The sequence below is a fragment of the Desmodus rotundus genome, chromosome 2 (assembly GCF_022682495.2).
Source record: "Desmodus rotundus isolate HL8 chromosome 2, HLdesRot8A.1, whole genome shotgun sequence".
NCBI classification, from domain to species: domain Eukaryota; kingdom Metazoa; phylum Chordata; class Mammalia; order Chiroptera; family Phyllostomidae; genus Desmodus; species Desmodus rotundus.
In genome coordinates this window covers 117,231,851-117,256,622 of record NC_071388.1, presented here as the reverse complement: position 1 = coordinate 117,256,622, position 24,772 = coordinate 117,231,851, and the positions used below count along the sequence as shown (strand labels likewise).

The 24,772-nt window shown below is 36.0% G+C and overlaps 1 protein-coding gene across 9 annotated transcripts in view; it reads left to right on the top strand.

Annotated features, from left to right (window-relative positions):
- Positions 1 to 24,772, top strand: part of PTPN4 (protein tyrosine phosphatase non-receptor type 4) — a 249,822-nt gene that overhangs the window by 135,581 nt on the left and 89,469 nt on the right. For all 9 annotated transcript variants that reach the window (XM_071220645.1, XM_053918579.2, XM_053918581.2 and 6 more), the window contains 2 exons: positions 281 to 369; positions 19,001 to 19,064. In XM_071220645.1, coding sequence (XP_071076746.1) covers positions 281 to 369; positions 19,001 to 19,064 — 153 coding nt within the window. The remainder of the gene's footprint in view (positions 1 to 280; positions 370 to 19,000; positions 19,065 to 24,772) is intronic.

Here is a 24,772-nt window from a genome sequence, read left to right as displayed (position 1 = left end):
ACTCATCATTCTAATTTCCTGTCCCAAAGAGTCAGCCCCAGTTATAAACTACAGGAAATTCTTAGACCATAGTGACTTTTAATAATGCAGCATTCACGTTTGAGATTTGTCTTTTATTTTTATGAGGTAACAATTACCATATACTCTGTAAATACGCAATCATGTGCTGCCTTTGAAAATGCCTCATTGTGTAAAAAACAATAAACTAATCCTGTTTTTAAAATATATTTTTAACAGCTAAAGCCCAGTATTTTAGATTTGTCATTTTCTTTTTTTGAAGGATCAGAGTAACAATGAAATTATGATTGGAGTAATGTCAGGAGGAATTCTGATATATAAGAACAGGGTACGAATGAATACCTTTCCATGGTAAGGACTTCCATCAATACTTTTGCTTTTTTATATTACTAATATGATAATTCATATTAAAGTAAGTGGCCGTTCAAGTATATTATGTTGGCATGCAAATTTATTTCACTTACTTAAAAATCTACCAAAAGATAACAAAATAATTGAGTTATTTATTTCAAAAATTGCTAACTTATAAAAAGTATTACTTTATGAATTTTTCTCTTAGAGAATCTCTAAATTTGTACTGTAATCTAATAGCTAACATCATGTTTACTGTTTTGCACCATGCTAATGACTCTAAATACAGTATTTCATTTAAATGCATTCAGTGAGGTGGTTTATTAGTTGTAACACAGGTATGGTTGCTGCAACAAATACCCACTATTACAGTGACTTAAATTTGTGATAAGAAACTATAGCGGCTCCATGGGATATAAAACTCCTGTTTCTGTATGTTTGTTTTTGTCTTAGTGCTCTACTGTCCATAGCGTATTATTCTTGTCCTCATTGTCTAGGATGACTCACCCACTGTCACTTCTGTATCCTAGAATAAAGAAAAAGGAAAAGTAGCATCTGCCACTTCCCTTTAATGGAATAACATGAAAATCACATTTATCATATTTCCTGTATATATATCATATACTAACTCGGGTTTTTAGAAATAAACACAATGATTTTCTTTAGGAAAAGAAACACATACAAAATAACTTGTATTAATTTGTTTCTCTTTATAGCTCTTAAAATATTTATTCCTGATTTTTCAATATCTATGACTTTGACTTAATAGGTTTTTGTAATTAGTCACTTTAATACTGCTATAATAGAACTGTGATAACGGACAGAAGCAATTGTTTACAAAATTGCCACAATTTTTTTAAAGATAAATTTCCTATAGGTCACAAGAACATGAGTCATAAAATAAAAAATAATGAAATGAATATAAGAATTAAATACCTTTTTTTTCCAAAATACATTCTAAAGATGAAAAGACAGTTTTTTAAAAATATATATATTTGATAAAGGATTCATCAAAAATGTATACAGAACCCTCATAGCTCAGTAATAAGAAGGCAGCCTGATTTTAAAAATAGACAAAATATTCTAATAGACACATTCACCATTGAAGGTATACAAGTGGCCAATAAGCGCATGAAAAGATGCTCAGTCATCAATGAAATGCAAATTAAGTCCATAGTGAAGTCTTAATTTATACCCACTAGAGCAGCTCCAATTAAAAAGAACAACGATGCTAAGTGATGGCAAGGAAACAGAGCACCTAGAAAGCTAATACATTGCTAATGGGAATGCAAACAAGTACACCAACTTTGGAAAAGTTGGCAGTTTCTTTAAAGTTAAACAGAGCCCTGGCTGGTGTGGGTCAGTTATTTGGAGCATCATCCTGTAGTCTAAAAGGTCACAGGTTACATTCCCAGTCAGGGCACATTCCCAGTCTATCTACTTATCTCCCTTCCTCTCTCTCTCTAAAAGCAACGAAAAAAATGTCCTCGAGTGAGGATAAATAATAATAATAAAGTTAAAAATAGATTTACCATATAACCCAGCAATTCTATTCCTAGATATTTATCCAAGACTAATGAAAACATAAGTTTACATAAAGATTTGAACACTAATGATCATAACTTAATTATTCATAACAGCACAAAACAATTCCAAATGTCCATCAGTTGATGAAAGGATAAGCAAATTATGGTATATGTACACAAAGGGAAAGTGTTCAGCAATGAAAAGAAATGAACTGTTGATAAGCTAAACCATATGGATGACCCTCATCCATCCACAAACCATTATGCTGATTATTAGAAGTCAGACACAAAAAACTGTTTGTTTCTATTTATATGAAATTCTAGAAAACATAAATTATGGATACAGCAGACCAATGGTTGCCAGAGACTGAAAATGGGAGGAGGCAATTGACTCTAAAGGGCACCAGGTCAACATTTTCAGATGATGGGAATGTTCCATGGTGAGTTTCGTGGGTGGAAATTATACAATCTGAAACATTCGTCAAAATTCATTGACTTGTTCTCCTATGATTGGTATATTTCATTGTATATGTAAATCATACCTCTGTATAGCTCATTAAAGAAAACTAAAGATCAGTTAGTTAGTATTTCATGTCACATCTTGCTAAATGCTTCCTATATAATTCAAACTGGTATGTTTAAAGGAGAATATAAAACAATTCAATACATGGCCCCTGCTGAAAAGTAGACACACAAAAATTCATTATAAAACAAAATAAGAAATATTTTGACAGATGTGCATCTTTATGTTTATGATTTTACTACAGTTTTTTTAAATACTTTTTTTTCTTAATCCTCATCAGAGGACCTTTTTTTTCATTGTTTTTAGAGAGAGAGGAAGGGGGGAAGAGGGAGAGAAACATCCATGTCAGAAACATTGATTGGTTGCCTCCCACACATGCCCTGACTGGGGATCAAATCTGCAACCTAGGTATGTGCCCTGACAAGGGATTGAACCCACAACCTTTCAGTTTATGTGATGATGCTCCAACCAATTGAGCCACACAGGCCAGGACATTACTTTTTATATTTTTATTTTATATTTTATATAAATGTGAAAATCAGAAATAAATTCTTTTCAGATTATGTGAGTTAAAATAACATGATAATCTAATTTTTCTGTATTGTCAGAATTCTATATTATATACACATTCCTTTGTTATTATTAAATAGTGATACTAAAAGAGTGGCAAATTGTTTTAGAAACACAAAGGATACAATGTCTCTAGAGAAAATTTTAATGGCCCTGTGATATTTGAGATGGTCTTTAAGGATAAATAAAATTTTCCTCAATGAAAAGAAAGTATAAAAGAGACATGTGTGTGGAGGGTTCAGTTGATGACTTCAGGGTAGAGGTACCAAGTATGTGCAGAGACCTACTGACTAGAAAGGACATGGCAACTTGAAGAAATGTTGGGCTATTTCGTTTGGTTTTTCCTTCAGTTTTCATCATTGACTATATAAGCAAGAGAACAAGAATTTAGGAATATGATGCTTAAGAAAGAAAATACGGTTCAGATTGTGAAGGATCTTGTGTGTTCTATAAGCTCAGGAGTTGGTATATTGTTTTATTCATAAATATGCTTGGAGCTGTTTTAATGTTGAGAAATAGATATTTTCAAGTCTTTATCATACAATTTAGGTTAGAAAAAAGGGGGACATGAGCATTTAACATATTGGAAAACCTTATATAATGTTTATTTTAAACTTTATTTTCATGAAATTAAGCTAAGTAGATGGGATTTAAAGTTCTTTGTCTTTCTTTTTTTTAAAATATATTTTATTGACTATGCTATTACAGTTGTCCCATTTTCTCCCATTTATTCCCCTCCACCCTGCACACCTCCTCCCACCCGCATTCCCCGCTTTTAGTTCATGTCCATGGCTCATACATATAAGTTCTTTCTCTTCTCCATTTTCCCCATACTATTCTTAACCTCCTCCTGTCTATTTTTTACCTACCATTTATGCTACTTATTCCCTGTAGCTTTTTTCCCCTCCCCCTTTCCTGCTCACCCACTGATAACCTTCCATGTGATCTCCATTTCTGTGATTCTGTTCCTGTTCTACTTGTTTGCTTAGTTTGTTTTTGTTTTTGTTTTAGGTTTGGTTGTTAATAACTGTGAGCTTATTGTCATTTTACTGTTTCATATTTTTTATCTTCTTTTTCTTAGATAAGTCCCTTTAACATTTCATATAATAAGGGCTTGGTGATGAACTCTTTTAATTTGACCTTGTCTGGGAAGCACTTTATCTGCCCTTCCATTCTAAATGGTAGCTCTTCTAGATAGAGTAATCTTGGATGTAGGTGGTTGCCTTTCATGACTTGGAATACTTCTTTCCATCCCCTTCTTGCCTGAAAGGTTTCTTTTGAGAAATCAGCTGACAATCTTATGGGCACTCCTTTGTAGGTAACTGTCTCCTTTCCTCTTGCTGCTTTTAAGATTCTCTCCTTGTCTTTAATCTTGTTAATGCAATTATGATGTGCCTTGATGTGTTCCTCCTTGGTCCAACTTGTTTGGGACTCTCTGAGCTCCTTGGACTTCGAGGAAGTCTTTTTTCCTTTGCCAGATTGAGGAAGTTTTCCTTCATTATTTGTTCAAATAAGTTTTCAATTTCTTGCTCTTCCTCTTCTCCTTCCGGCACCCCTATGACTTGGATGTTGGACTGTTTAAAGTTGTCCCTGAGGTCCCTGAGCCTCTCCTCAGTGTTTTGAATTCTTGTTTCTTCCTTCTGTTCTGCTTGAATATTTATTTCTTCCTCTGTTACAAACTGTTGATTTGAGTCCCAGTTTCCTTCCCTTCACTGTTGGTTCTCTGTACTTTTTCCTCTATTTTGCGACCATATTCAACCATTTCCATGAGCATCCTGATTACCAGTGTTTTGAACTGTGCATCTGATAGGTTGACTATCCCTTCATCACTTAGTTGTATTTGTTCTGGAGCTTTGATCTGTTCTTTCATTTGAGCCTTTTTTTTTTTCTCTGCACACCTGTTACATAGCAAGGGGCAGAGCCTTAGATGTTCACCAGGCTGGGGCAACCCACATTGCTGTGTTGTGATGCTGTATGTGGGGGAGGGGTCTGAGAGGGAACAGTGCCACTTGTTTTGGCTCTCTGCAGGTTTTCAGTCACTTCCCCTGCTACCCACAATCAAATTGAGTCCTTCTGGGGCTGATTCCCATGTGGGTGGGTTTGTGTGCATTCTAGGACCTTGCAGGTCTCTCCGAAGAACTCTTCTGTGAGGCTGGGAATTTTTCCCACTGCCACCTCAAACCCCACAGGTTTTTTCATTCAGAGGCGTTGAGGCTTTATTTCCTCGCACTGGAACCCTGGGTTGTGCAGTCTACCTTGCTCCCCAGTTTTTCCTCCCGGTTTATCTGCACTCAAATGTGGGACCGACCACAAGCCACCGCCTTTCTCTGCCAGACGCCACCTTGCTGTGAGTCCTCTCAGCCCAGCTGCCCCTTTCTGCCCCACCTACTGGTCTGGATGAATGTTTCTTCAACTCCTTGGTTGTCGGACTTCCATACAGTTTGATTTTCTGTCAGTTGGTGGTTTTTGTTTTTAAATTTGTTGCTGTCCTTCTTTTGGTTGTGCAAGGAGGCGCAGTGTGTCTATGCCTCCATCTTGGCTGGAAGTCCCGGATTTAAAGTTCTTAAAGCTACTAAATTTACTTTATCATGGAACATAAGAGTTTCTTGTGATCCTGAGTACTCATAGCAATACATACCACAACAAATACATTTATAAATATACCATACGTAGCCATGATTTCCGATCTAATATTGATTTCTAAGCAGTAGGGTCAATGATAATCATTAAATATACGGTTTACTTTTTGTCCTTAAAACATGGATCTATTTTTACAAAAGCAACATACTTATTAATACTCTTTTGTCAACAATTGAATCTAAAAAACATACTAAGCAAACAAGAAGAACAGAGACAGAATCATGGATACAAGAGTGTTTTGATAGTTGCCAGATGGGAGGGAGGTGTTGGGTAATGCATGAAGAGGTGAGGGGATTAAGAAGTTCAAATAGGTAGAGAATAGCCATGGGGATGTAAAGTACAGTATAGGAAATGGAGTAGCCAAAGAAGTTGTACACATGACCCATGGACATGAACAATGGGGGTGGTATTGCCTGAGGGAGTGAGGGGTGCTGGGCGGAGGGGGTCAAAGGTGGAAAAATCAGGACAACTGTAATAGTATAAAGAATAAAATATAATTTAAAAAAGTATTCTATATGAATAAGTGACATATTATCCTCATTACCTGTATTAAGTTGGTGTTTATAGAATTGCCATTGCCTTTAAATTCATATTTTAACAAAGTATTGTATTAAAAAATCACTTGACAAAAACTAATAATGATTACAGCTCTAACATATATCATGTACACTTCAGCCACTTTTATATAATACTTGAAATAATATATTGCCAAAATCTAAATGGTGGACTTAATGAAATTTCTACATGAATGAAGAGTTTAGAGTAAAGTTGGAAGTTTTAGAACCAATAGTTTTATAACACCAAAGCAAGTAAAAAAATCACTCATGAATTTTAACGTATTTTTATCTGTAGCTTGGAACCCTGTAAGTTAGGTGTTATTAGCATTGTTATTACAGATAAGGAATGAGAAATGGCAGAGAGGTTGACTGGTCTAAGGTTAAACACCTGATAAGTATGATAAAGAACTTTAGACCCAGGTCTTTCAGATTCTCTAACACAAGCTTCTCACTTATCTCTTCTCTCAAAATTAGAGCTACATGTAGACAAAGTAGTGTATCACATAATAAATATGCTCCCTCATATCTTCCCATGTATGGTTATCCCTGAATTATCTAATTCATGTTCATACTTTCAAAATGTTGAATAGTGATTTGGGGTTATTTGCATTCTATAAATTAGATTTCATTAAAATTAATGCTAATCAAAAAAAAAAACACTGTTAAAAAAATAAAACAGAGAAGAATAGAGTTCTGGTTCTTAGTCTAGCAGGAAAGAACTTGGAAGTCATCACTCCTGTCTTTACAAGAAAAAGAACAAACAGAAAACCGAAAATCAACAATTCTTTTTAGATCCCTCAGAGAATTAGGGACACAAGGCAAATTGCAGCTCTGAAAACTGGATAGACAGATGAATATAAAAAATGACAGTTTACCACCCTGTGGCTGATGCCCCTTAGTGGATTAAACACTGTCCTGAGAACCAAAAGGTCTCTGGTTTGATTCCCAGTCAGGGCTCATGCCTGGGTTGCAGGCCAGGTCCCCAGTTGGGTGTGCCAGAGGCAGCTGATTGATGTTTCTCTCACACAGTGATGTTTCTTTCCCTCTCTTTCTCCCTACCTTCCCCTCTCTCCAAAAATGAAAAAAAATAAAATCTTTAAAAAATAAATGACAGTTTACCAGGACTAGAAACCACTGCTGCAGCCAGCAACTGGTAGGAATACTTAAAGGGTAATTGACTCATTGCTGGAGACTGAACAAAGACTAGCTTGAGAGGTGAAAACTCTTGAAGTCTTGGCCTTAAGGAGACCCCCAGGCTTCTATAAGTTTTACTGTCAGGTACTGATGTGGATCCTGACCAGCAGGATCCTGTGTTGTGGCGGCAGTAGACAAATACACACAGACTACAGAAATCCTGTGGAGAAAAAAAGGGCAGCATGGCTACGCCGTAAGTGAGAGAGGGCGAGAGGGCTAGAGAGAGCCGACCCCTGCCTAGACAGGCTTTTATTGCTTTTCTGGGCACATTACATCGAGGATGGTCCTCATTTACTATGCACAGGTTCACCGCAGGTGATTACCTTTTACAGACAACAAAGGACAGAATGCTGCTAATTACTTCAAAGAGAAGGATGTTACAGGTCAAGGGAGAAAGTGGTTGAACTGGTACACTCCATACTTGGGAGTTTAGCACAGACTTTAGAAAGTTACTTTAGAGAACCAAGATGGAGGCATAGGTAGACATACTGCGCCTTCGCCTCCTGACACAACCAGAACTGACAGAAAATCGAACGGCAAGGAAGCCCAAAAACCAAGGATATAAGAAACATTCATCCAGACCGGTAGGAGGGGCGGAGACGAGCAGCCAGGGCAGAAAGGACTGCGTTGCCACTGAGGGGTGGGGACCGAGACTGCCTGGTGGAGTGTGGGATGAACAGGGAAGGCAGTCTGACCCCCGTGGCCCCACATTCGCACATAGATAAACCGGCCGAACGGCAGGGAGCGAAGCAGACAGTGCAGCCCAGGCCTCCAGCGTGGGGAAAGAAAGCCTCAAGCCTCTGATTGAAAACACCCGTAGTGGGTGGGACGGCAGCAGGAGAAACTCCCAGCCTCACAGGAGAGGTTGTTGGAGAGACCCACAGGGACCTAGAGTGTGCACAAGCCCACCCACTCAGGAACCAGCACCAGAGGGGCCCAATTTGATTGTGGGAAGCGAAGAGAGTGACTGAAATCTGGCAGAGAGAGGAGCTGGCGCCATTGCTCCCTCTCGGCCCCTCCCCCACGTACAGCCTCACAGCACAGCAACCAGTGTTACCCCACCCGGGGAACACCTAAGGCTCCGCCCCTTTACAAAACAGATGCACCAAGATACAAAAAAATGGCCCAAATGACAGAATACTTCAAAGCTCCAGAAATAATTCAACTAAGTAGCAAACAGGTAGCCAGCCTATCAGATGCACAGTTCAAAACACTGGTAATTAGGACGCTCATAGAATTGGTTGAATTTGGTCAAAAATTAGATGAAAAAATGAAGGCTATGCTAAGAGAAACAAAGGAAAATGTACAGGGAACCAATAGTGATGGGAAGGAAACTGGGACTCAAATCAATGGTGTGGACCAGAAGGAAGAAGGAAACATCCAACCAGAAAAGAATGAAGAAACAAGAATTCAAAACAATGAGGAGAGGCTTAGGAACCTCCAGGACATCTTCAAATGTTCCAACATCAGAATTATAGAGGTGCCAGAAGGAGAAGAGGAAGAACAAGAAATTGAAAACTTATTTGAACAAATAATGAAGGAGAACTTCTCCAATTTGGCCAAGGAAATAGACTTCCAGGAAGTGCAAGAAGCTCAGAGTGTCCCAAAGAAGGTGGACCCAAAGAAGAACATACCAAGGCACATCATAATTACATTACCTAAGATGAAACAGAAGGAGAGAATCTTAGAAGCAGCAAGAGAAAAGGACACAGTTACCTACAAAGGAGTTCCCATAAGACTGTCTGCTGATTTCTCAAGAGACCTTCCAGGCAAGTAGGGGCTGGCAAGAACTATTCAAAGTCATGAAAGGCAAGGACCTACATCCAAGATTACTGTATCCAGCAAAGCTTTCATTTAGAATGGAAGGGCAGATCAAATGCTTCTCAGATAAGGTCAAGTTAAAGGAGTTCATCATCACCAAGCCCTTATTATATGAAATGATAAAGGGAGTTACCTAAGAAAAAGATCAAAAATATGAACAGTAAAAATGACAGCAAACTCACAGTTATTAACAACCACACCTAAAACCAAAACAAAAGAAAACTATGCAAACAACTAGAACAAGAACAGAACCACAGAAAAGGAGATCACATGGAGTGTTATCAACAGGGGAGTGGGAGGGGGAGAGAGGAGGGATAGGTACAGAGAATAAGTAGCATAAATGGTAGATAGAAAAGAGACAGGGAGAGGGTAAGAATAGTATAGGAAATGTAGAAGCCAAAGAACTTATAAGTATGACCCATGGACATGAACTATAGGAGGGGAATGTGGGAGGGAGGGAGTGGGCAGGGTGGAGTGGAGTGAAGGGGGGTAAATGGGACAACTGTAAGAGCATAATCAATAAATATATTTTAAAAATGTTAAGTGAATAAACTAAGTCACAGAAAAGTTAAAAAAAAAAGTTACTTTAGAGATATGCAGTAAATATTTGCTGCCTCAATTCAGGGTGAGGGAGTTTTAGCAAAAGCAAGTCTCATAGCAGCCTAGGTACAATGCAGTCCTCATTCTCCACGGGAGAACCTGTCAGTGGGCATGGGTCCTGACTGCCAAACCTCGCACCCACTGGCTTTTCCATTTGGGTGCTGGATTAAATTTCCCATGTGTGGAACAGTTCCCTATAGGGTACCCATAAGGTTGTCAAGGTGAAAATTGGAGAAAAATCTACTCATGCTCTGGAAGAATTGGGGGTGGTAGTGCTGATAAGCAGGGAGGTAACCATTTAAAATATGCTCAGAGGATTGTGTTCTCTTTTTTTAAGTCCTCCCCCTGAATATACCTTTGTTGATATTAGAGAGAGAGGAAAGGAGAGAGAGAGATAGAAATATCATACACCCTGACTGGGGACCAGTCCTGCAACCTAGGTAATGTGCCCTGATCAGGAATCAAACCCACGACCTTTAGATTACAGGATGACACTCCAGCCAACTGAGCCACACCAGCCAGTGCACTTTTTGTTCTTTTCAATAAAGGTCTGTCCTTAAGGAAATCTGTTTTACCAATATTTAACCAACATGGGTTTTTATCAAGAAGAGTCTAATCAAAGTAGGGGAAGGGAAATACCCATTTGTAGTTCCCTCTTTATTGTCTCTTCTAGGAAGGGGGCGAGCTAAAAAGCATTGACGGTCATAGGCAAGGGTCACTGGCCACTAAACTATTGAGACCTAATCATGGGATTAAAGAATGATTACTCCCAATCCAGAGTTTAGTACCATATCAACAGGTCTTTTGTATAACAGGGGATTACAACTTGAATAATTGGCTCAGACTACTTAAGGCTGAGCCAATTACTCCAGGATAACTCAGAGACAACAGGGGAGGCAAAAACAAAGATAGAAGAGGATATAGGCTCAAACACCTACCTCACATACTGTTCCTTTAAGGCAGCTATGATTTGATTGCTTTAGTTTCTAAAGGCATTTATGCTCCAGAGCATCATTGCAGACAATAGAGGAGCATGGATATTAGGGGAGTGGTACAACTGGGTGTGCTTATTGAAAGACTGGGATGACTGGTACCACTGTCATATTAGAATTACTGTGAGCATATTCAAAGCTGTGCTTTCCTGAAGAGCGTCAGCAGATGCTTAACACTGGGGGTTGATGGGTGGGATTAGAGTTCATGAAAATAATCCAACAAATAACAATAACAAGCTGTAGGTAATGGAAATCAATATCAGAGTTACTGCAATATGGGTAGCATTCAGTTTCCCCCCCCAAAATATTAAAAGGCATGCAAAGATGAAGGAAACTATGGCCCATAGACCAGAAAAAAAAAGCAAGAAACAGTTATAAGTGTGTGTGTGCTTAATAACAGAGTTTCCAAATACATGAGGCAGAAACTGAAGGAGAAATAGACCCTTCTACAATCATATTTGAAGATGTGAGTGTCTAAACAATCAATACTAAAACTAGACAATAAATCAACTGGGGTGGATTTTAATACTACCAACTATCTTATTTGATGTTTATGCACTAGTATACCCAACAACAGCAGAATATATATTTTTTCAAGTGCACATGGTTTGTTTATTAGGAGAGAAAATATGCTAAGCTATAAAGCAAGCCTAAATACATTTTTTAAAGAGTTAAAACAGCCTAGGCCAGGTAGCTCAGTTGGTTAGAGCATAGTCCCCATACGCCAAGGTTGCAGGTTTGATCCCCAGTCAGGGCATATACAAGAATCAACCAATGAATGCATAAAGTACATGGAACAACAAATTACTCTTAACCTCAATCTCTGTCTCTCTCCCGCTCTCTTTTTCTGTTCCTCCCTCTTCATTTATCATCTCCCTCCCCCTCTCTCCCACTTTTGCACCCTCTTCTTCTTCATCTCTTTTCTCCCTCCATTTCTTCCTTTCTAGAATCAATAAGTAAAAGTTTTAAAATTTAAGTCATGTGGGGTATATTCTTTGATGACAGTGAAATTAAATTAGATATCTATAACAATCAGATTACTAGAAAATTCAAAGATTTATTAATATTCCTAAATAAATCATGAGTCAAAGAGAAAAACATCACAAGACAAATTAGAAATAGCTTTAACAGAAATGAAAAATGTAACATGAAATTTTGAGAATGCAGCTGAAGTGTTTTGAGGAAATTTTATAACTTAAATATGTATATTCAGTGAAAAAAATCTGAATAGATCAGTTGTCTTGAGTTCTCATCCTATGAAATTAGAAAAATAAGAGCAAGTATGTCCTAAAGTGATGGAAGAAAAGTAATTAAATATAAAGTGAACAAAAATAGAGAAAAATTAATGAAAGTCTGTGGTTGCACTGACAGAAAGAAGATATAAGGAATGATATCAGGAATGAAAGAGGGGACATCACTACAGATCCTACAGATGTTGAAAGCATAATAAAAGAATACTATAAACAGATTTGAATATCACAAATGCATTCACAACCTAAATTAAAGGGCAAATTCCTTGAAAGACTGAATGAACAAAAGTAACTGAAGAAATAGAAAATTTGAATACTCTTGTATCAGTTAAATCAACTTATAATTAAAAACCTTTTGACCAGCAGATCTCCCCTGTCAATTCTATCAAACATTTAAGGTAAAAGTCATACCAGTTTACATAATGTCTTTTAGAAAATAAAGGAGTAAGGAACAGAACATATTCCATCTAATTATTACCTTAATTCTGGCACCAAAGACCTCACAAGGAGAATAGTTACTTATGAACATAGATGCAGAAATCCTTAATAAAACTTAACCAAATTGAATTTAAAAATATGTAAAAATAATAATTTATTGGACCAAATAGAGGTTATTCCAGGTTGCTTTAACATTCGAAGATCAATTAGTACATTTAGCTTTAGTATTATAATGAAGAAAAACCACATGATTGTTTCAAGTAGATGCAGTAAGAGAAATTGACAAAAACACCCATTCATAATTTTTGAAATTTAACTGAATATATAAAAGGACATTTTGAGCTCTGGCCAGTGTGGTTGGAGTGTTGTCCTATAACCAAAAGGCTGCAAGTTCAATTTCCAGTCAGGGCATATACCTAGGTTGCGGGTTCCATTCCTGGTCCAGCATAGCACATACAACCCCCAGTCCAGATGCTTACGATCCCTAGTCAGGTTATCGATTCCCTGATCCAGGCATGTATGGGAAGCATCTAGTCAATGCTTCTCTCTCACATAGATGTTTCTGTCTCACTTTCTCTCTAAAAGCAATGAAAAAAATCGTCCTCAGGTGAGAAGTAAAAAATAATAATAATAAAACATAAAAGGACATTTTGATTACAGACATCTGTGGAAAATCTGTTAATGTGCTAAATGGTAAAAGTGTCAGTGCTTTTATGTAAGTAAGAGCAAGAAAAAGTGTTTACTCTCTCTACTTCAGCTTTGTTACAGAGGTCCCAACTAACATATTGCAAGAATATGAAATAAAAGGCAAATGGATTGAAAAGAAAAAACTGCTTTATTTACAGATATGAGTACATATGTAGATTGGCTGAAAATAAAGATAAAACATGGAAATTGTACTCATAACAAGGCTAGTGTGGCTATATTAATATATATATTGATACAACCAATTTGCAACACTGTTTTACAGTTTCTGACAAATATAATCATACACCTACCATATGATTGAACCATTTTATTCCTAAGATTTTATCCAAGAAAATTAAAGCAAATGTGTGCACAAAGACTTGCACTCAAACTTGCCATATCAACTTTATTTGTAATAGCCAAAATTAGAAAAAACATAAATTTCTATTATGCATTGAACAGATAAACTAAATGTGATATATCCATAGAATGGAATACTCCTTGCCAAGAAAGAGAATTACTGAAAAACAGCAGTATGGATGAATCTCTAAATAGTTAAGCTGAGTTAAAGAAGATAAAGCAGAGTACATAACATATGATTCCATTCATATAAATTATAAAAAATGCAGACTCTAGTCAAGGAAAGCTGATCAGTTGTTACCTTGGGGTAGGGTGGGTGAGGGGGATTACAGTAGCGGAAGGAATCTTGGCTATGATGGATATACTCTTGATGTGATTGAACAAGTATATATATAAAAACGTCACATCAAATTGTACACTTCAAATATGCACAATTTGTTGAATGTTAAATTACACTTAATAAAATGGTTTTCAAAAGGGGAATGAAATAAACACAATAATGATAAAAGGTAACCACTAAAACAATAAAAAATAATTATATAGTTACTATTCTAGGAGAAACACATGAAACTTTGGACTAATAGAAGGCAAAAAATGTTATGACAGTGATAAATGCAAATGTCAGTTACATGTGTTACTAAAATCATAAATGTATTGAACCCTAAAATTAAAAGATGTAGATTATGAAACTACATTTTATATAGATTTATTGATGTATATATTGTTCACATATCATATGTTCACTTGTTAAAGTATAAAGTAATGGCTTTTAGTTTATTTACAGAGTACAACATCACCATAACCTGATTTTGAAGCATTTTTATTTCTGCCTCAAAGATATCTTACAACCATCAAGAGTCATTCCCCATCTCCTCCTCCTCCTCCCACCCACCTCCAGCACTAAGCAACCACTAATCTACTTTCCCCAGATTTGGAATGTTCTATGCTTTATTTCTTTAAATAAACTCTTTGCCCCCTATTATTCTAATATGTATCTTTTTGCTGAAATCCCTTAGCTCACATAGGCTTTCATCACTACTCTTTTTCATCCTCTGTATGGAATTTATTGGGGTTACAGTGGTTAACAAAATTATACAGGTTTCAGGTGCACAGTTCCACTATCTGTCAATGTTGTGTGTTCATTACCCCAAGACAAGTTTCCATCCATCACCATTTATTCCTCTATACCCTTCTCTACCTATTTCCACTCCCCCAAACAGTTGCCACACCGTTGTCTGTATCCATGCGTTTTTTCTTTTTTCCCCCCAATCCCTCTTTACTTCCACACAACTGACAGCCTGCTCTTTATCTATGAGTCTGCCACTGTTTTACTTGTGAGTTCTTTTGTTCGTTAGATCCCACCTATGAGTAAAATCATGAGATACTGGTCTCTCTCTTACTGGCTTATTTCACTTAACATAATTCTCTTCAGAACCATCCATAGTGTCCCAAGGGGTAAGATTTCCTTCTTTTTCACTTGTCACTACTTTTAAATCTTTGTTTCTTCTTCTCCTGAGAACTTCTTGAATGGATAGTGCTGTACTTCATAAATATTCAAACTTAGAATTACCATGAAAATATTCAGGTGATTGGGCCAGGATCCCAAAGCAAGGTTTGTTAAGTGACATTGAATCTCTTGGCCTCAAGACTTTTAGGTCTGAAGGTTAAAAATATCTGAGTATTTTATATAAGGTTAAAAATAGTAGTTGCATATAAGAAGAAAGGCAGTGTAGAAAGGTAAAATTTAAAAGTCGTTGTTTTTTTAATACTATATTGAAAACTTTAGGATCATTGCATAAAACCTTGAAGTCGTAACATTTTTCTCCAAATGTTGCATATAGTTTTTGTTTATTTGTTTAATTTTTTAAGACTTGGTTTTTTTTAGGGCAGTTTAAGATTCACAACAAAACTGAGAGGAAGATACAGAGATTTCCATATATCCCCCTCACACACACACACATCCATAGCTTCCCCCATAAAGACACTCAGTTTAATGTTGTATTGTTTGCCAAGATGAAGCTGACATTGACACATTATCACCCCAAGTCCATAATTTACATTGGGGTTTACTCTTGGTATTATACATTCAGTGGCTTTGGACAAATACGCAAGTATAAATGACATACCCATCATTATAATATCATACAGAGAAGTTTCATTGCCTTGGGAATCCTCTGTGCTCTGCCTAGTCCTCTCCCCACCTACCCTTGTCACCCACTAATCTCTTTACTTTCTCCATAGTTTTGCCTTTTCTAGAATGTTACATAGTTGGAATCAGTTTGTATCTTTTCTTATTGGATTCTTTAACTTAGTGATACGTGTTTATTTTTTATCCATATCTTTTCATGGCTTGATACATTTTTTTTTTTTAGAGCTGAATAATAATTCCATTGTCTGGGTGTACCACAGTTTATTAATTCATTTACCTGCTGAAAGACATCTTGGTTGCTTCCAGGTTTTGGCAATTATGAACAAAACTGCTATTAGCATTCATGTGCACATTTTTATGTGGACATAAGTTTTCATTTCCTTTGGTTAAAGAACAAGGAGTGCAATTTCTACATGGTATGGTACACATATGTTTATTATTTTAAGAAGCTACCAAATAGTCTTCCAAAGTAGCTGTGTACCATGTTGCATTCGCACAAAAATGAATGAGAGTTTCTGTTGCTCCATATCCTTGTCATCATTTGATACTGTCAGTATTCTTGATTTTGTCTATTCTGTAGGTATGTAGTGATATCTTGTTTTAATTTGCATTTCCCTGATGAAACTTAAAGTAGAGTATCTTTTCCTGTACATAATTTCCAACTGTTTATCTTCTTTGGTGAGGTGTCTGTAAAGGGGCTTGGTTCATTTTTTATGGAGTTGTTTGTTTTATTGTTAAATTTGAAGAGTTTTTTTATATTTTGGGTAGTAGTTCTTTATCAGATGTGTCTTTTACAGATATTTTCTCCTAGTCTGTGACTTGTCTTCTAATTTATTGCCTTACACAGAGAAGCTTTTAATTTTAATGCACTCAAGCTTATTAATTATTTCTTTAATGAATTCATGTCTTCTGGTGTTATAAGGTCATCTAGATTCTTTTTTTGGTCTTATACCCAAGATCATCTAGATTTTTCCCAATGTTAAATATAGGAGTTTTACAGTTTTATATTTTATATTTAGGTCTGTGATGCATTTTGAGTTAATTTTTGTGAAGGGTGTAATGTCTTTGTCTAAATTTATTTATTTTTGCATGTGGATGTCCAGTTGTTCCACCACTATTTGTCGAAGAGAGTGTCGTTGCTCCATTGTATTGCCTTTGTTCCTTTCTCAAAGGTCATTCGATTATGCTTGCGGATGTCTGTTTGAGTTCTCCATTCTGTGCCATTGATTTGTTTTGTCTATTCTTTCACCAGTACTACACTCTCTTGATTACTATAGCTTTATAGAAAGTTTTGAACTCAGGTAGCATCAGTCCTCCACCTTTCTTTCCTGTAATGTTACGTTGGCTATTTTGGGTGTTTCGCCTCTCTATATAAACCTTAGGATCAATTTGTCAGTATCCACAAATAACTTGGTGAGATTTTGATTGGGTTGCATTGAATCTATAGATCAAAGAAGAAAGAATTGACAACTTGACAAACAATTATCAGAAGATACATCTGAATTTTCTCAGCCACAAACTGAATATCTCTGCATTTATTTACATCTTTGATTTTGTTCATCAGAGTTTTATGATTTTTTTCATATAGTTCTAATATGTAATTTTTAGATTTATACTTAATTATTTCATTTGGGGGTGCTAATATAAATGGTACAGTGCTTTTAATTTCAGATTCCTACCTGGTCATTGTTGGTATATAGGAAAGCAATTGGATTTTGTATATTAACCTTGTACCTGCAGTCTTGGTATCATTACTTACTAGTTTCAGTAGATTTTTTGTCAGTTCTTCTGGATCTTCTACATAGACAAGCATGTCATCTGTGAACAAAGACAGTTTTATGTCTTCTTTCCCAGTCAGTATACCTTTCATTTTTCTTTCTTGCCTAATTGCATCAACAGAACTTCACATATGATATTGAAAAGGAGCGGTTAAAGGGGTCATCCATGCATTTTACCTGATCTTAGTGGGAAAGCTTCTAGTTTCATACCATTAAGTATGTTAGCTGCAGGGTTTTTGTAGAAGCTATCAAGTTGAGAAAGATTCCCTCCATCCCTTCTTTACTGAGAGTTTTTAATCATAACTAGGCATTGGATTTTGTCAAGTGCTTACTCTGAATACATTGATGGGATCTTGTCTTTTTTTTTTTTTCCTTTTTAGTCTTTTGAGATGTTGGTTGATATTAATTGATTTTTGTAATGTTGAACCAGCCTTTCATTTTTGGGATAAATCCCACCTGGACATTGTTAATTCCATTTCATAATACTTTATTTAGTATATTTGAATCTATGGTTATGAGAGATATTGTTTGGTAGTTTTCTTGTAAAGTCTTTGTTTGGGTTTGCTAATTAGGGTAATGCCGACCTCACAGAATGACTTTGGAAGTATGCCCTCTGCTTCTCTAAAAGGGATTGTAAAGAATTGGTATAATGTCTTACTTAAATGTTTGGTACAGTTCACCAGTGGACACATCTGGGCTGGTGACTTTGGGGGGGGAGGTTATTAATTAAATTTATTTAATAGCTATAGTATTCCCTTCTCAACTGCATTTTGCACAGTTTCAGTTATCTATCATCTAAAAATATTAAATGGAAAATTTCAGAAATAAACAAAACATAAATTTTAAATTGCATGCTGTTCTGAGAAGGGTGATGAAATCTTGAGCTCTCCAGCTCCATCCAGCTAGAGATGTGAATCATCCCTTTTTTCAGCACCCTGACTCTACATTTCCTGCCTATTAATCACTTAAAAGCCCTCATAGTTATCAGATCTTAGTGCTTGTGTTTAAGTGACCCTTATTTTACTTAATAATGGCCTCAAAGTGCCAAAGTGTAGTGATGCTGACAATTTGCATATGCCAAAGATAGGCCATAAATTGCTGCCTTTAAGTGAAAAGGTAAGTAGTTATAGGAAAAAAAACAGCATAGGTAGGATTCAGGATTATCCATGGTTTCAGGCATTCACTGGGGTGTTGGAATGTATACCCTACAGATGAAGGGAGACTTCTGTGTAGGCCTATTTAGATCAAGTATTTCTTCCAATGTGAGTTTTGCCAAAGAATTGGTTTATTTCACTGAAATTACCACATTTGTAGATGTAGACTTAATCATAGTATTCTTTTATTATGCTTTTAATATTACTGGGATTTGTAGTGATACCTACTTTTTTATTCCTGATATTAGTAATTGTGTACTTTCTTTTTTCCTTAGTCTGGCTAGAAGCTTATCAATTTTATTGATCTTTTCAAAGACTTACTTCTTAATTTGCTAATGTTTACATCTTTATTCAATATTTTAAATACTTCAATTCATTCACTTTTTATCCAGGTTGAAGATTGTAAAAATTTCATTTAAGTGCAAACAGTTTTTTATTCAACTTAGAAAAGAATTGGTGAGTATTAATGTAATAATTATTAATATAAATGAAATCTTAAGAAATGACAAATCATTTATGACAGAACTTTTATTGCAAGTGAAAGTGTTATTAATACTATTGATAAGTGCTCCTGAGTTAATTGATTCACATTTTATGACAAGTTGTATTGATTTCCCCAGTGTTTCTCTGGTTATGATTTAAAGTTCTAGTTATCCATTCTACTATCTCTTTAACTTAGGCACTGATATCAATTGTGATGTTCATCATTAGTCCCCCGGGCCCCATTCATGAGGGCAGTAAGAGAGTATTTTATAGGTCCTTTTTCTTTTTACTACTAAATCTATAGTGCTTCTTTTCATATATAAGCTCATTTCATTTTAGGGAACCTGAGTGTTTAGTTTGGTTTCTAGTTCATGAACATATAGTACATTTCTCCCTTACTTGTAGTGGTAATGTTCTTTTATGTATTAAATATAGTACATTGAGTTATCGTGGAAAATCCAGTGTTGAGAAGAATTTTATCTTGCAGCTTTCTCCATTTTATCAAATTAAACTAACCTTATCCTTTAACTTAACATTATTTCTTAAAGATATTGACAAATTAATGCAGATTTTTCAAGATGGTTGTGTATGTCTAAAAATGTATTCAAAATCTTAAAAATGTATTAGACTCAGCTGCATTTTATCAGAAGACATTGATCCACTAAGTCACAATGATTCATCATTTATGCTCACAAAATGTGAAAGTTTTTCTCTACAGAGTTTTTACTGAAATTGAAGAGTATGCAGACATTAATTATAGTGCTTAATAAGTATATAATATATAATGTAATATGTAGAACATTACTACCACCCCAAAAGCTGGTATTATTGCTAATGGAGATGATGCCCACTTGTAGTCATTAACCCTTCCAAAAGGTAAATATTATTCTCATTTGTATCACCACGGATTAGTTTATTTTTGAACTTTAAAAAAAGAAATGCTATAGAATCTTCTCTTTTTGTCTGCTTACTTTCCCTCAACATTGTGAAATCCATCCATGTTATTGCATGTAGCAATAGTTTATTCCATTTTTGTATGGTAGTCTACTGAATGAATATACCATAAATTAGTTATTCATTCTTATGTTAGTGAACAATTTTGCCATTTCCAAGTTGTAGCTATTATGATTAATGCTACTTAAGAACATTTTTGTACATTTCAAATAAATGTTTAGAGAAATAAAATATGGTAAGTTTTATCCAGAAACTAGAGAACAAATATTTTACTTTAAATGTTTATATGCATAAATGACTGCAAAGAAGTCAACTTTCTTAATTTGTTTCCATGACTGTACTATTGTTATTAGTAACAAACATTTATTGCAGTCTTCCTATGTGCCTGATAATATATCAATCATATTCATATCATTTAATCCTCACAACCATTGCCTGAGGTAATATATCACTAGGAATGTGTTTAACCTTAGGTAATATCAGTAACCAAAAGTCAACTATTAATTCATTTAAAGACTTCTGGCTGAGATGGAGGTGTAGATAGATACACTGTGCCTCCTCACAGAACCAAAAGAAGGGCAACAACAAATTTAAAAACAAAAAACAATCAGAACTGCCAGAAAATTGAACTTTATGGAGGTCTGACAACCAAGGAGTAAAAGAAGAAACATTCATCCAGCAGACTGTTAGGAGGGGTGGAGAGGGGCAGCTGTGGTGGAGAGGACTCCTGGCAAGGAAGCTCCACTTCCGAGGCTGGAAGACCTGGACTGACAAGGTGGCAGCTGACGGATCAGGCAGTCCCACATATGCATGAGGATAACACTGGGGAGTGTGACAGACCACACAACCCAGGGTTCTGGCGCAGGGAAATAAAGCCTCAGAACCTCTGACTGTAAAAATCTGTGGGAGTTGAGGTGGCAGGAGAAACTCCGAACCTTACAAGAGAGTTTGTTGGAGAGACCCACAGGATCCTACAACATACACAAACCCGCCAACCAGGAATCAGCACCAGAAGGGCCCAATTTGCTTGTGAGTTGCTGGGGAAGTGACTGAAAGCCGGCTGAGAGCCATGCAGGCAGCATTATTCCCTCTCGGACACTTCCTCCACAGCCACAGCGCAACGTAGCCAAGTGGGTTGCCCCGCCCTGACAAATACCTAAGTCTCCTCCCCTTACCATATAACAGGTGTACTAAGACCAAAAAATATGGCCCAAATGAAAGAACAGATCAAAGCTCCAGAAAAAAATACAACTAAGTGATGAAGAAATAGCCAACCTATTAGATGCAGAGTTCAAAACACTGGTAATCAGGATGCTCACAGAAATGGATGAGTATGGTCACAAAATAGAGGAAAAAGTGAAGGCTATGAAAAGTGAAATAAAGGAAAATGTACAGGAACCAACAGTGATGGGAAGGAAACTGGCACTCAAATCAATGGTTTGGAACAGAAGGAAGGAATAAACATTCAGCCAGAACAGAATAAACAAACAAGAATTCAAAAAAATTAGGCAAGGCTTAGGGACCTCAGGGACAACTTTCAGTGTTCCAACATCCTAATCATGGGGGTACCAGAAGGAGAAGAGGAAGGGCAAGAAATTGAAAACTTACTAGAAAACATAATGAAGGAGAACTTCCCCATTCTGGCAAAGGAAATAGACTTCTAGGAAGTCCAGGAAGCTCAGAGAGTCCCAAGAAGTTGGACCCAAGGAAGCACACACCAAGGCACATCATAATTACATTACCCCAGAGTAAATATAAGGAGAGAAACTTACAAAAATAGCAAGAGAAAAGGAAAGAGTTACGTACAAAGAAGTTCCCATAAGACTAGCAGCTGTCTTCTCAACAGAAACCTTATAGGCAAGAAGAGGCTGGAAAGAAGGATTCAAAGTCAGGAAAGGCAAGGATCTACATCCAAGATGACTCTATCCAGCAAGGCTATCATTTAGAATGGAAGGGCAGATAAAGTGCTTCCCAGATAAAGTCAGGTTAAAGGAGTTCATCACCACCAAGCCCTTATTATATGAAATGTTAAAGGGACTTATCTAAAAAAAGAGGCTCAAAAATATGAACAGTAAAATGACAACAAACTTACAACTAGCAACAACTGAACCTAAGAAAAAACAAAAGCTAAAACAAGCTAAAGCAAACAACTAGAACAGGAACAGAATCACAGAAATGGAGATCACATGGAGGGTTATCAGCGGGGAGGGGGAAGGGGAAATGGGAAAAAGGTACAAGGAATAAGTAGCATAAATGGTAGGTAAAAAACAGACAGGAGGAGGTTAAGAATAGTATGGGAAATGGAGAAGCCAAAGAACTTATGTGTATGACCCATGATCTAAAGCAGGGGGGATGCTGGTGGGTGGGAGTGCAGGGTGAAGGGGAATTAAGCGGGGGGAATGGGACAAGTGAAATAACATAATAAATATATTTTAAAAAATAATTGATTTAAATACTATACAGGCATACCCTACAGTATGGTGCCTTTTTAATGTTTTCTCTCTGAAATATCCCTTTATGTTTTTTAAAGATTTTATTTATTTATTTTTGAGAGAGAGGGAAAGAGAGGGGGAGAAACAACTCACACACACCCAGCTGGGGACCTGGCCCACAATCCGGGCATGTACCCTGGCTGGGAATCGACCTGGCAACCTTTTGGTTCACAGGTCAGCACTCAATCCATTGAGCCACACCAACCAGGGCAATAGAATCTACTTATCTCAGTTCCATGTTTTCTACATCTGTTTTTTTACAATATGGGTGGGAAATTTTTGTGAGATTCCCAATACAGTTGGTAAAACGTTAAACTCACATGTGGACTTGAAGTGTGAAAAAAGGGAGAACATAAAGGCATCTAAGATTTTGCTTCCATTGAGAACAATTACTGCAGTCATACTCTGAGATATTCACTGTCATTTTTCATAATTTGTGATATGTGATACAACATGTAACTATACTTGTTAATGCATACAAAGCAACTCTTAAGCAGAGTTAAGAATTCTCTAGTGATCAAGAAATGATATTTTAAGTATGTTGTCTTTTAACATGGTAATTTAATACTTATACATGGGCATTTTATTGTATTTTAGTTATGGAAAATATCCTCATGACCTTCTGATGGGCAAAGATTTCTTTAACAGGATACAGAAGGAAAACTACCTGTAAAGAAATATTTAATAACTTGGATTGTGTTAAAATTGAGAACTGTATTCATAAAAAGACATCATTAAGAGAATAAAGTATCACAGAATATGTATATAACACACACACCACATCCTTGGTTGTATATCCAGCAGAATCTAAAAATATGCTAGTGGCTTCACAGACACTGCAGAAATGAGGATATCCACATGGCCAGTGACGTGAAAAGATGTTGAACCTCACTAATCATCAGGGAAGTACCAATTATAACCAAAATGTGATACTTCTCCTCATCCACCAGAATAGTGTAACGGAAAGATTGCTAAAATCAGTAGTGAGTTCGTGGAACACACACTGCTGGTGGGAAGGAGCATGTATATACATATATGTAACCATTCTGGAAAACTGTTCAGACATTATCCACTGAAGGTGAACACATGCATGTCTTATGATTCAACAGCAGATACATATACTTATGTGCATCAGACAACAGGCAGGAATATATATAGTAATATTTATTCATGCCCAAACTGAAAACATCAAATGTTTATCAACTATAAATGGGTAAATAATGATACATTCATATGATGGATACTATGTAGAATGAAAATGAGTGAATTACTTCTTTGTATATGGACTATATGGATGAGTATAGAAACATAATATTGAACCAAAGTCAGGCCTAAAGACACATATGTATGATTTCATGTATACAGGGTTCAAAAACAAGGTAGTATGGTACAAAGGGGAGACCATGGATGCTTCAGACTTGCTAATAATGATCTGTTTCTTGATCTGGTTGGGGGTTAAATGGTTGCATTCATTGTGTGAAATCAGAGCTGTACACTTATGACATGTGTGCCTCACTATATATAGCTGACTTCAGTGAAGCTTTTTAAGTAGTAATTTCTGCCAAACTTATAGAGAAAAGTTAAAGAAATGCTTGTATTTTGTTGCTGCTTAGTTTTAAATTTGAGTTTCATTAGTGTTTAGAAGTAATGAATATTTTTATTTATTTAACCCTTGAGTGGTCACATGGATGACAGTAGTCACCCATGCAAAATAATCGTCAGTTTTAGTACAAAGTCCAACTTTCTCACAGAAGTTACTTAGATGATGATTAATAAAAAATGTTTTTTTTAAATTTGTTTATTTAAATTCCTACTTTTAAATTAGATGACCAATGTCATCCACGTGACCTCTCACACTCTATTCAGAAGTGCAGCCACTGCAGGGTTAACACCTAGAGAGATTTGTAATCTTAGAAATGTTGTTAGAAGATGTGATGATGTATCTTAAAGTTAATTGATGGACCAGGATTACATTTTGAAACAATGGTAGCTAGTAAATTTTGAAAAAAGATGTATCGATTTTTAAACTTATTTTTATGTTCTAAAGTAAAGCTCCTAAGAATTGTAATATTACTGCATGAGATTCACATTTTACAAACTTTTACCTTATTCTTCTGCTTTTTTTATTGAATAACAACAACAAACCCCAGAGTGATTAGTGTTTGTAAGGCTACAATATCTGTGAAAAGTGAATGAAGTGGAGTATTATTTCTTGATATTTTCTGGGTATTCTCT